The sequence below is a fragment of the Phalangium opilio genome, unplaced genomic scaffold (genome assembly GCF_054372755.1).
Source record: "Phalangium opilio isolate 3A_F unplaced genomic scaffold, DU_Popi_V2 ptg000042l_1, whole genome shotgun sequence".
NCBI classification, from domain to species: Eukaryota; Metazoa; Arthropoda; class Arachnida; order Opiliones; family Phalangiidae; genus Phalangium; species Phalangium opilio.
Window position 1 is genome coordinate 4,538,476 of NW_028324166.1, and position 12,069 is coordinate 4,550,544.

General features: G+C 34.8%; 1 protein-coding gene across 3 annotated transcripts; it reads left to right on the forward strand.

Moving 5' to 3' along the window:
* The first annotated feature begins 851 nt into the window (after positions 1 to 851).
* On the forward strand, positions 852 to 8,898 carry v (Tryptophan 2,3-dioxygenase vermilion). Of its 3 annotated transcripts, XM_089836481.1 has the most exons (14): positions 852 to 1,032; positions 1,097 to 1,244; positions 2,735 to 2,849; positions 4,302 to 4,395; positions 4,978 to 5,042; positions 5,120 to 5,185; positions 5,250 to 5,311; positions 5,468 to 5,543; positions 5,911 to 6,024; positions 6,087 to 6,194; positions 7,126 to 7,237; positions 7,462 to 7,599; positions 7,862 to 7,952; positions 8,519 to 8,898. In XM_089836481.1, the coding sequence occupies exons 2-14, from the start codon at positions 1,225 to 1,227 to the stop codon at positions 8,703 to 8,705; spliced, it is 1,248 nt and encodes a 415-aa protein (XP_089692607.1). In that variant the 5' UTR covers positions 852 to 1,032; positions 1,097 to 1,224; the 3' UTR covers positions 8,706 to 8,898. The 3 variants fall into 3 exon arrangements, with proteins under 3 accessions (XP_089692607.1, XP_089692608.1, XP_089692609.1); XM_089836482.1 differs by lacking the exons at positions 852 to 1,032; positions 1,097 to 1,244; positions 2,735 to 2,849 and adding an exon at positions 3,851 to 4,236; XM_089836483.1 differs by lacking the exons at positions 852 to 1,032; positions 1,097 to 1,244; positions 2,735 to 2,849 and adding an exon at positions 3,851 to 4,227.
* The last annotated feature ends 3,171 nt before the right edge of the window (positions 8,899 to 12,069 follow it).

Here is a 12,069-nt window from a genome sequence, read left to right on the forward strand (position 1 = left end):
AGAATACTGAACTTCTAATAGGATAGACAGTTCTGTTTATTTTATAACAACGTTAACTAAGAATATGAGAAAACTGTTTAAAATTTGGTTCACCAAACCATGCTGCTCGTAAAGGCAAAGAAATATTCTGAAATTTTTCTAAATTGTGTTTTCTGAAATTTAAGAATAAAAAAAAACATCTATAATCATGAAAAATTAAGATATCATAACTTCGAAAACTTTGTGAAACACTTAACTAACGCAGAATTTAAATACATTTTATGACACGAATCAACACTAAAATACTTCAGTTAAATTTCATTAGCCAATCACTTTATTAAGTGTCGAAATGTCAATACACTTTATTCCCGATGCGTGTGCCGAGGCTTAATATAAAACTGGGCCATAATGTTGCGTCGTCTGCTTCAGGATCAAATCGTTTCTATATATTTGACTCGTTAAAAATCACCTTGGCCTTGGTTCACGAATCGGCAATAAGGTAGATTGAACAGCCTATACACTATTCCTGTGATTACTTGTTGAGAAACCGACGCACAGGGTCAGAGGGGTTTCTTCCGACTCGCCAAGTGACAACGCCAGATGGTGCCAGAGTTCACCACGCGCGGGAGTCTAGCCAACTCGCACTGCCTCTAGCGGTGCTTCTTGACGTACCCCTACGCCCTGTAAAGTTCTCTTCACCATATTAGAATGGTCTATGCTACCCGGACGTACATATTCTTTGAATATTAGAGTCCACGGGTAAACTTAAAAAAAAAAATTCAACAGATAGTATTTCACTTAAATTCAACATATCGTAAAAACATCCTTATCATTTAATACAAGTAATTTATGTAACTCGATATTCAAAATCTTCTTTTCTTTAAAACTTAGAACTTTCTCTTGTCTTCACTATTTAAAATTAAAATTCAACAAGCGTACAGGGGATTTCAATTTATCTCGTAAAATATGTACCTTCGGGGCTTGTTTTACGTAAGAGGTGAAGCCAGATTGTCACATTAGAGCAGCGTTCCTCGCAAGAGGCGATTTTACGGTGTTCGTATATATATCCTTTATACACTTTATCGTTAGTATAAACTACATTCGTTTCTTACATAAGTGGATCTCGTGATTTCAAGAACGGGTTTTTGTTTTCTCTTTTGCATCTTACTGTTGAGCTCGCGACTCGTGATCAACTAGCAAAACTTTTTGTTCTTCACGTTAACGCAAGTGAACTGCGTGTAAAAAATGGAGTCGAAGGAGTTAAGGTGAGTTATAATATTTTAAGATAACAATATGACATTAATTAGAAGGTGTTAAGCACTGCCAAGCGAAAGAAAATAATAATTAATCGTATGTGTAATAAGGAACGATCGGTTTCGGGTGAGAATAATTAACGTTATCTTAGAGAACGTGGTTGAAAAAATCAACGAAAAAGAAAAATTAAATTTTTCTACGAGGCTATACAAGAAAAACATTATCAGGCGATCCTTAACATTCCTATCTTCATTAAAGGACCGTTTCCAACTGGCGGGAAACCGACTGCATAAACCAAATCATTAAATACTTGAGGGAAACTAACACACAGGCCGGTGGCTACAAGCCCGGAATCGTAGGTTATTTCCCTCGTGCCGAGAGGCAACACCAGAGGGAGTTCGAGTTCACTACACGCGGGAGACTAGCCAACTCGCACTGCCTCTAGCGGTGTTTCTTGACGCGAGGGAAATAACCCAAGAGTTTTGTTTGCTCCTCTTCTGGAATTAATAGAAGGGTCTATTCGCTGCAAAAGAAACGTAGGGACCACGTGTATCAGAATATAACTGTAATTTTACAAATGTTATTGAAATCACAAATTGAAATGTGTATCTCTCAAATAATTCAGACGCATCGAAGCCTTTAATATTTCATACTCCATTCGAAATAAAATGTTTCGATCCAAAATTTACTTATCGATTTATAAGCTAATATCCTTTTCATTTGCTACGAATTTGATAAGTGATTAGTTAGAACTTAGACGTCGGTAACCTGACCCCATAGATAGATTTCAGTTGGCTGCGTAGTTCGTCACAACCTCCACGGTTTGGCAGCCATATTGGTGGTTTCAGCTTTTCTTATGGAATGAGTCCACCAATATGGCGGCGTAAATTATTTCACGGATCTCAGCTCCTCCCCCAAACGAAAGCTATCTATTGAAGCTAACATAATCAAACCAATTTTAAATCTAGTCCAAACTAACCTAACATAATCAAACATATTTTAAACCAAACCCATCCTAACATAACATAATGAAACATGTTTTAAACCTAACCCAACCTAACATAACATAATGAAACATGTTATAAATCTAGCCTAACATAATCAAACAGGTTTTAAACCAAACCCAAACTAACCTAACATAATCAAACATATTTTAAACCAACCCCATCCTAACATATCATAATGAAACATGTTCTAAACCTAACCCAACCTAACGTAACATAATCAAACATGTTTTAAACCTAACCCAACCTAACGTATCATAATCAAACATGTTTTAAACCTAACCCAACCTAACCTTTGCCCCAAGCTCCAAATCATAAACACGATTGAGGGTCAGATTGCTGTCTTATCTTCTGAAAGTGATTCCTGTAGATAGTATGGAGCGCAGTAATCCACCGTGCAATGCGCGAAAACTAGACTCGTTGGAAAATTGTGACAATGATTTACAAGCGCGAAAATAATTATTGATTTTTTCGAACATTTGTTTAACGCTATTTAGAGAAAACACCGTTCCCTCCAAGGACGAAACAAGCAGCGTCAGTAATTTAGAGGATTTGGATGAAAGGTGTTTTACGGTTCCAGAAGGTGGGATGCTCTACGGACAATACTTGAAGGTAATTCCATGATATCAGAAGTTAATAGAGGGAAGTACTATCGAATTAGGTTTCGACAGGCGTCAAGTTATGGCTTTTCGCACCTTCCCAGAATCTCGTGTTGGCGGGAACTGGCGGATGAATACACTGCCCCGAAACTATCTTCTTTTCGTCTGTCCAGGCGGGCTATGGTCCAGGTTGAACGATATTAGCTAGTTTCATAACCTTGTGGTGGCGCATGTAAGACAGTTCAGTTTTCCTCTCTCTGATTGGATGATTTCATATTTTGCGCCGCAAACCGCGAAGGAAAGATACGCCTTAGACTAGCTAAAGCTGGAGATACGTACTACCCTCTATTTTCATATGATGATTTTTATTGATAGGTCAACTTTTAATTTTCGAATCAAAAATAAAACGTAAATAGGGTTCACAGAAAACATTTACCGAAAAAAAGTGTAGTGGTAGTTTTATGTCATTATTGGCCTTCAAATAATCTCACGGTCTGTAAGAGTTTGGTGTTGTTTAACATAGACTATAAAATCATATTGTCACCAAACATTTCGGATGTGTAGGGTAAAGACGAATTAAGATATGGTTCTCCGTAAAATAATAATAATAAAAAGAAAACATTAATAAAATGCACATTGCAAAAGATATGTTGCAAGTTCCGAAACTTTGGGAAACACTGCTCTACAACGAAGAGCTTTTATTTCTCCCACTTTAATACCCTTCGTCAAGGCTCTCAAGATAAAATACCCTTCATCAAGGCTCTCAAGATAAAATACCCTTCATCAAGGCTCTCAAGATAAAATACCCTTCATATTAAAATAATATTTTTATTTCTTCTATCTTTAAAATTTTTCCTCAATATTTTGTTTTTATCAACATTTTGCTCAATCCTAAGTATTTTATTTTTGTGCCTAATTTGAGGGAATGGCATATATTCTAAACTTTATAAGTTAGTCTAAAGCTATAAATATTTAAGTATTTGTTAAGTTTACCCAACCAGGGATAGATGTAATTTTAGAAGCAGGAATGGAGAACGGTTAGTATTACTTCAGTCCGACTCATAGCACAGTATAGAGCCCCTCTCTCCAACACGGAACGAAAATTTTAAATTATCCTTTTGGCTGACTTAAACTACGTTTAGATGACGTTACTGACGGGGACGGCGAAAAATACATAATTCCTTTTTAACTCTGTCGCTATGGCCTTCCTCTTCTTTCATACCCCCCGTCCCGGGGAAGGGGTCCGGGACCTTGACGCGCGCCCAGATTACTCTGTTCTCCATTCCTACTTCTAAAATTACATCTATCCGTGACCTAACATACGCTCCGCAATTAATAGGCATTCACTACGCTAGCTCGATTACACAGACAAAACAAACTGCATTTACATGGTAGAAATGGTTTAGTAACAGTTTTCAGTATGAAGACTGAGTGAATATGTCTTAACAGAAATTTTAATTTTTAGTTGGATAAACTTCTAAGTTGCCAAACTTCCGTGACATCATTAGTCGGCCCTGAAACAGTTCACGATGAGCATCTTTTCATCATAACGCATCAAGGTATATTGTAACTGTTTTAGTACGATAGTCCCGATGTGAATCGCGTATTTTGTTTAAGAAGGATCCACTTTCAAATATATATTTCAGTTTAAACCACTTTTAGTTATAAACCAAGTTTATATCAAATGTTCTACTTAAGTTGAAAATGTTATTTACTATAAAAAGTGTTCCTAAAAAATTTGTTTGGTAGGACCGTTCGACAGTGGTTTTTATGGGGATTTTGCGTCGAAAATTTTAAGCGACGTTTTGCACTAATGTATTGAAGCGCAATGATAGTAGAAGTTCAAAGGTAGAAGCAGCAATGGTAGTAGAACCGCAATGGAAGTAGCAGCAGTAGTCGTAGCGGCAATGGTAGTAGCAGCGCAAATTTAGTAACAGCGCAACTGTAGTAGCAGCAATGGCATTATTTACAACTATGCCAATTTATTTAAGGGGTCATTGGTAAAATACTCCAATGTTCATAACTCCTAAATAGTGGCCCTTAGGGAAAACTGACATATGCCATAAAACACCCACTGGCCACTGCAGTACGGTCTTACCACGCATTGTATTCTAACGATTTGACGAATGATAATTTTCCAGTATATGAATTATGGTTTAAACAAATAATTGTGGAACTGGATTCGGTTCGCTCGTTGTTTCGCAAGGTTAGTTTGAGTCAATTTTCCGAGTCTCTGTCAATAGACTATTTGGATGGTACAAATAATTTCTTTTTTACTTTTAGGAAGTTAATGAAACGAAAATGCTCCTAATTACATCAAGATTAAATAGAATAGTCTTAATTCTAAAAGTAAGAATATTAAAAATTAAAACAATATTTTTAACTAAAAATTTTGCGCAAATTTTGTATTTAGCTTCTGGTTGATCAAGTATCTATTCTAGAAACAATGACGCCTTTAGATTTTATGGATTTCAGGTATGTTGTGTTTGAATCCGAATCCACTAATCATGTATTTTATTGAGGTATATGAGGGCACAATGATTCTTATTAGCTGTGTGTATTTCTGATACTATAAAGTGGATAACAATAGATGACGTGATCGCTAGTGACAAATCTTCCTTCTTTTTCTAGGGGATATCTTAGTCCGGCTTCAGGATTTCAGAGCTTACAATTTCGAGTGATAGAAAATAAATTAGGAGTTAAAAATGTAAGTAACCCTCCGCCATGAGACTTAACGTATAAAGGAGGTAGTAGCGTTTAACTACGTGTTTTTCATCTTGGGTTAATTTTCGATGAGAAACATTTTGCAATAGACTAGTCCATTAATTCCAGAAGAGAATCAAACACCACAGGGGCGTGGCCACCATCTTGGGTTATTTCCCTCGCGCAAATATGCACCGCTAGAAGCAGTGCAGTGCGACTTGGTAGTGAACTCGGGCTCCGCCTGGCGTTGTATCTTGGCACGAGAGAAATAACCTAAGAGAGCGATCTCCCACCTGTGTGTTGGTTTCTTAGCAAGTAATTAATGGGCTCTTGAATTAAACAGACTGCATGCTCTTGTATTTCTATTACAGGAAAATAGAGTAAACTATGGTAAAAATAATTATTTGACCGTATTTCAAGACGCGAAAAGTATAGATATTGTACTTGAATCTCAAAACGAACCATCACTATGTAGTTTAGTTCAGGTTTGTGTTCATTCTTTAATTAACTTGCAATAACATGGAATTCATTAAGTTCCTTTTTTCAGAATTGGCTAGAAAGGACACCTGGATTAGAACCGAGTGGATTCAACTTTTGGGCAAAGTATCAAAAAGTCGTTTTAATTATGTTGCGAAATATACAGAGAAACGCTGAGGTAAGACTTTAAAGACAGCAAATGAATACAGGGGGATCACTCACCGGAATAGACCATTTCGATGGAACTAAGAGGGAACACGATGCCTTTCATCTCGCTAAATGACGCGTGAGGTGAAGCCTTTTGTGTCATGAGAGTGTACGGAGATGTCCAATGTATCAACCCCTCGCGTGTCCTGATACTGAAGAAGGGTTAAAGTCGAAATGGTCTATTTAGTGCCTGTTTTTTCTAAAGCTGGCACAACCCAACACAGGGCTGGATTGAGCTATTTTGCATTCGGAGGCCGAGATAATATACGCCCCCTTAAAGGGGCTAACCGGCGCTGTTGGGGTGAAGTCCGCCCTTAGTACAGGGGGAAAACACCCAGCTCTTTGGTCATAAGAAATGGCGCCACCGTCGCGGTGGGCGGGTAAGCAATATGCTAACCAACAGTTTGACCCCCCCCATCACCCCAACAGCTCCGGCCAGCCCCTTTAAGCCGGAAAAAAAGGAACAACAAATGTTGCTAGGGGGAATAGTTTAGCCCTCAACAAGCCTTGCACCCGGGGGCCAATGCCCCCTCGTGCCCCCCTTTAATCTGGCCCTGACCCTGACCCTACATATTCGATATTCTATGGGAATACCAACCGATTAATTGCTGAATTCCGAATGAATGGAATACGCGATTGGCCTTAAAGTCATTGCGTGCTTGCCTTGCCTTATCGTATTGGTCTTTATGGACGAATCAAACACTTTGGTCTGTCTGGGTCGTCCTTACAAGTTACCACTGTGAATGTTCGGCTATTGTAGTGCCTTTGTTTCGTCTGCTCGTCATATAACAAATAACACGAGCAAATCGCGACGACTCGGTACCCGATAAATAGCGAATGTGTAGCCACTGAAATAGATCTATATTACATTCAGATAAAATATATTTACTTCATTTTCATAGAGTGAAAAGAACGAAGATCGTCGAGAACAATTATTAAAAGATTATAAGAACAAGAAAGAGACATTCGACTCAATTTTTGATGAAAGTAAACACGCATCTTTAGTCTCAAGAGGTAAATCTAAGATTTAAAATAATCCATATAAGCTTGGAGGAAAGATTGTGATGGAGTAGAACGTCTATATTTTTAACGTGCGCTCTGTTGCCCCAAAGTTAGGGGCGTACAAGGCTCACCTACATCCACTCCATCCCACTCTCTTCACCAAGATATAAGTTTAATGACAGAATTTTCTCGGCAATTTCAATGCTTACGAAAATTGGATTCATGAAATGATTTAGGTGAACGGCGATTTTCAAACTTGGCACTTCGAGGAGCATTGATGATATCACTATACCGAGATGAACCTCGTTTCAATCAACCACATCATCTTTTGACGCTACTCATGGATATAGATTCGCTCATAACTAAATGGAGATGTAAGACTTTAACAATAAAATTCTTTTATAGACAAATTCATATATTACATACACAGCAATATGAGTGGTGATGTGAGTCAGTAACAAATTACAGGTTTATACCTATCGTAACTTTACCATTTTAATTTTAATGTAATATATGAATTTGTCTATTCCATTTATCAAAACGGATATAAATGGATAGGACTATGAATTCTTGACGCTCTGGTATCTGAGGGGCTACGTTGTTTGGTCGATTAAAAATTTAAATATCTTTCTGCAGATAATCACGTGCAAATGGTTCAAAGAATGATTGGGTCACAGCCAGGAACTGGAGGATCATCGGGATACCAGTACCTTCGAACTACCTTAAGGTTTGTTACACAACAGATTATATACAACGTGTCGCAAACGGTGTGGTACGACCGAAGCACCGTAGGTTCTAAGGCCGATTTTGAGTCGAAAATGTTCCGTGACATTTGACCCAAAAGGGCAACCATAAAAAGTTATGATTATAGTGTTTTGCCGGTGAACTCTCAATTAAGTTACCATTGTCTTTCAGTTTCTTACTTAATTTTAAGAAGTAATATCTAAAACACTGCAATCATAACTTGTAACTGTTTAACATTAGGCAATATTTCATAGAACCCACTGACTGTACTACTATTTTCGGATCACCCTGCAAATTTAATTAGGAAAAACCCCTTTCTTTGGAAAATTTAGAATCTTAACAAATGTTTGAACTAAACCAAATTTCTCATGTCATTTAAATTATTGTAATACCTTAAAATTAATTTCTAATATCTGGCCCTTTGTGGGTTTGAAATAGTTCATGCTTAGCCATTTCCTGCGAATAAATACAGAAGCAAAACTCGTTTTTGTTTAATGACAATATAGCCAAAATGCAACTGGGTTTCAAATTTTTTTTGTTGATTTTCAGTGACCGTTACAAAGTGTTCGTGGACCTCTTCAATATTTCCACTTACCTCATTCCAAGACAATACATTCCTCCACTGACCCCTCATATGAAACGTCGATTGTCCACAATGGACGATTCCGAAGACGAAAATCAAGGAAACACAGAAGATTACGAATCTTTGTTAGACCGCCTTGATCATGAGGCATAAAATTAACAAGAACCAAAAATTAATACAGCAAAATCTAGACAGACATCAATATCAAACTCTTAATATATCTACCATATAATACTAATCACACCCGTAGTTTCACCGTTTCAAATTTTGCTTCAGTCGACAGAAATAAATTATATTATATAAATTGAGAATAATGCCAAGAAAAAATAAATAATTTGTAACTGGTAATTTGTTTTAATTATAAGAAAATTAGGGTAGTGACGTCCAATTCAGAACACTTTTTTAAAATTACATAATATAGCGTATTTTTGGCAATTGCAGATATTATTTGTGTTTGTAGACCTGTAGATCGAACCTTTGCGCATATTTTAAGCCCCTTTTCATCTTTCTAATGTAATTATTAAGCGAGAAAATAGGTTTTTCCCAAACTTTGTAGTTACGTCGTATTCGGAACAATTGCATCTAATTCGGAACTAGGGTGGTTTTAATCCGGAACAGGGGGGTTTTAATTCGGAACAGGGGGGTTTTAATTCGGAACAGGGGATTTTTAACTGGTAAAGGGTGGTTTTAATTGGTAAAGGGTGGTTTCAAATCCGAGCAGGGTTGTTTTAATTTGGTAAACAGGCTAAGAAAACAGAAAACTCACTTTCAAAGAGGTTAATAAATATAACTATTTAGAGGCCGCGAAATAGCGGTGGAAATACCGCGTTTTGGCGCGAAGCGAAAGAATAGTCTGCTATTGGTGTTATACAGTCTTTAAAAGTTTGGTCTTGTACTTAACGATGTTCACGATTACCATAATTATAGGTTAGGATGAGTTTAGTACAAGTAATCAAGAGGGCAAGCGGTGTATTTTTCATCGTTCCGAATTAGACGTAATGGGCATATTTTTTGGATTAGGAATTGTGAGTGAAATATCTTTTCTACCATATTCCCAATGGTCATAAATTGTAGCTAAAGAGTGGTACTTTCGTTTGAAATCAGGTGAGTGAGCGTACCTTTCCTCAGTCGTTCTCGAAACCTTATTTGCTGAGGCCATGGCAGTGACATTCCCTAAAATTTCCATTAATTTAATATGCTTAATTTGGGTACTCTGCTAATTATTGTCGTATCTTCTCGGGAGGTTTTCCTACAATCTCGGGATGATTTTTAATGGATTCGCGATGAATGATTGATATTTTAGGCCTCGTTTTCTCCGAATTGAAGCCCCCAAAACAAATTTAAGCCGATTTTTAAAAAAGTGTACTGAATTAGACGTGTTCCGAATTAGACGTCGCCACCCTATGTTTTATAATGTAGTTTTATTTGAAGCTCAATTACTGTAATGCTATAGCTTGTTTCTTGAATAAATATTACATTCTAAAAATAATCTTTTTTATTTAATTCTATAAGTTTGTTGTTTAATTCTATAAATTTATTAGTTAATTCTATAAGTTTCTTGTTTAATTCTATAAATGTATTAGTTAATTCTATAAGTTTGTTGTTTAATTGTATTAATTTATTATTTAATTCTATAAATTTATTATTTAATTCTATAAATTTATTATTTAATTCTATAAATTTATTATTTAATTCTATAAATTTATTATTTAATTCTATAAATTTATTATTTAATTCTATAAATTTATTATTTAATTCTATAAATTTATTATTTATTTAATTCTATAAATTTATTATTTATTTAATTCTATAAATTTATTATTTAATTCTATAAATTTATTATTTAATTCTATAAATTTATTATTTAATTCTATAAATTTATTATTTATTTAATTCTATAAATTTATTATTTAATTCTATAAATTTATTATTTAATTCTATAAATTTATTATTTAATTCTATAAATTTATTATTTACTTAAATATTAAATATTTGAATATATATTAAATATATATATATATATATATATATATATATATATATATATATATATATATATATATATATATATATATATATGAATATATATTAAATATTTAAATATATATATATATATATGTCTGAATATATAATAAATATTTAAATATATACATATGTCTGATTATATATATTAAATATTTAAATATATATTAAATACTTAATACTTAATAGAAGAAACTTTCATTGCAATTGCATCTATAATTACAGATTTACGTAATTATCAATCGAAGAAGACGAAGGTATAGAGACTTTTGTGTAAAAATATTGTATTTACAACTATTGCGTGTTATTATCACATATTTTTACACAGCGGTTCTAAATTTTCCTTCTGAGAAATATAATAAATGACGTGACGAAATATTAGGAAAGCCTAATTTCGCGGAAAATTGTAGAGGAAAAAGATGGTGCTGTTGTTCTTACATAAGGGCGGGGCGGGTGGATGAAGAGATACGCTGAAAGGAAGGAGAAATAAGATACTGTCTAAAGGATAATTAAATGTCACATTTTAATAGTGATTAACGCAAATTGATTTGTTGCCAAGTGCTCGCAAAATGAGATAACTCAAACAGTATGATATAAAGTGATAAAAGAAATTAGAAGAGATAGAATTTCTCAAATAGCAACCGCGACTGGTGTGGACAAATTGGTGAAAGACATATCTTTGGGTTTATTACATATACAGTAATTTCTGTAATTTCAAAATTTTAAAGAATAGCTAATCATGGAATTTTTCTCGATGTTCAAAATGGGTATGAGAGTACGACCAAAGTATACCGATAGAAAATGTTCTGAGAGTGAGTGGTCATCCGTGAAACAAATCGTAACTTGTAAACTATGACCCGGACGCCAAAATGTCATAGAAAACGCATTTTCGACTCAAAATCTCTCATAGAACAAACCACACTGTAATAAATATATTAATAAAATAAACTAAAATAGTCAATTATAAGAACTTAGATTGCCCGCGAAGCCCAGGTTGGATCAAGAGCTGAAAAACCAAATTTTTTTCACTCTAATGCAGATTTATAACAATAGCAGTATTTTAACGGATCGTAGGCTAACGTACACAGATACCTATAGAGGCAATAGACCTTTTCAATGTAAACAAGTTGGGAAACCAAAATAAACCTCTCCGAGTCGAGACGAGAGCTAACATTTTCTACCAAAAATTATAATTCTTAAACGTTGGCCAATCAACCAATGAGAAATCGGCCAATGAGAAAACCGGAACTAAGAAAAGCACAAATTTGGCCAGATATTGCCAGAGTGCATTTGTAATGAATTTGTAATGAAGCAGAGAGAGAATTTTAATAAAAAGATTCATCCGAATATATCATCGAATTATTTTAAAAATAATAACGAATTAGGGGCTTAGAAATAAAACGAATTTAAAAAGTAGAAAACGTGCGTGATAATCGTAAATGTGTGGTTTCTAACGATTTACCTTTTCATTAAGAATCGAGACAATAAACCTCGA

Bases quoted from the DNA above. Each gene is read 5' to 3' on its own strand.
- v (XM_089836481.1), top strand. From the start codon at position 1,225: ATGGAGTCGAAGGAGTTAAG. The intron at 6,195-7,125 runs GTAAGACTTTAA...TCATTTTCATAG, and splicing joins ATATACAGAGAAACGCTGAG to AGTGAAAAGAACGAAGATCG. The intron at 7,238-7,461 runs GTAAATCTAAGA...GAAATGATTTAG, and splicing joins CGCATCTTTAGTCTCAAGAG to GTGAACGGCGATTTTCAAAC.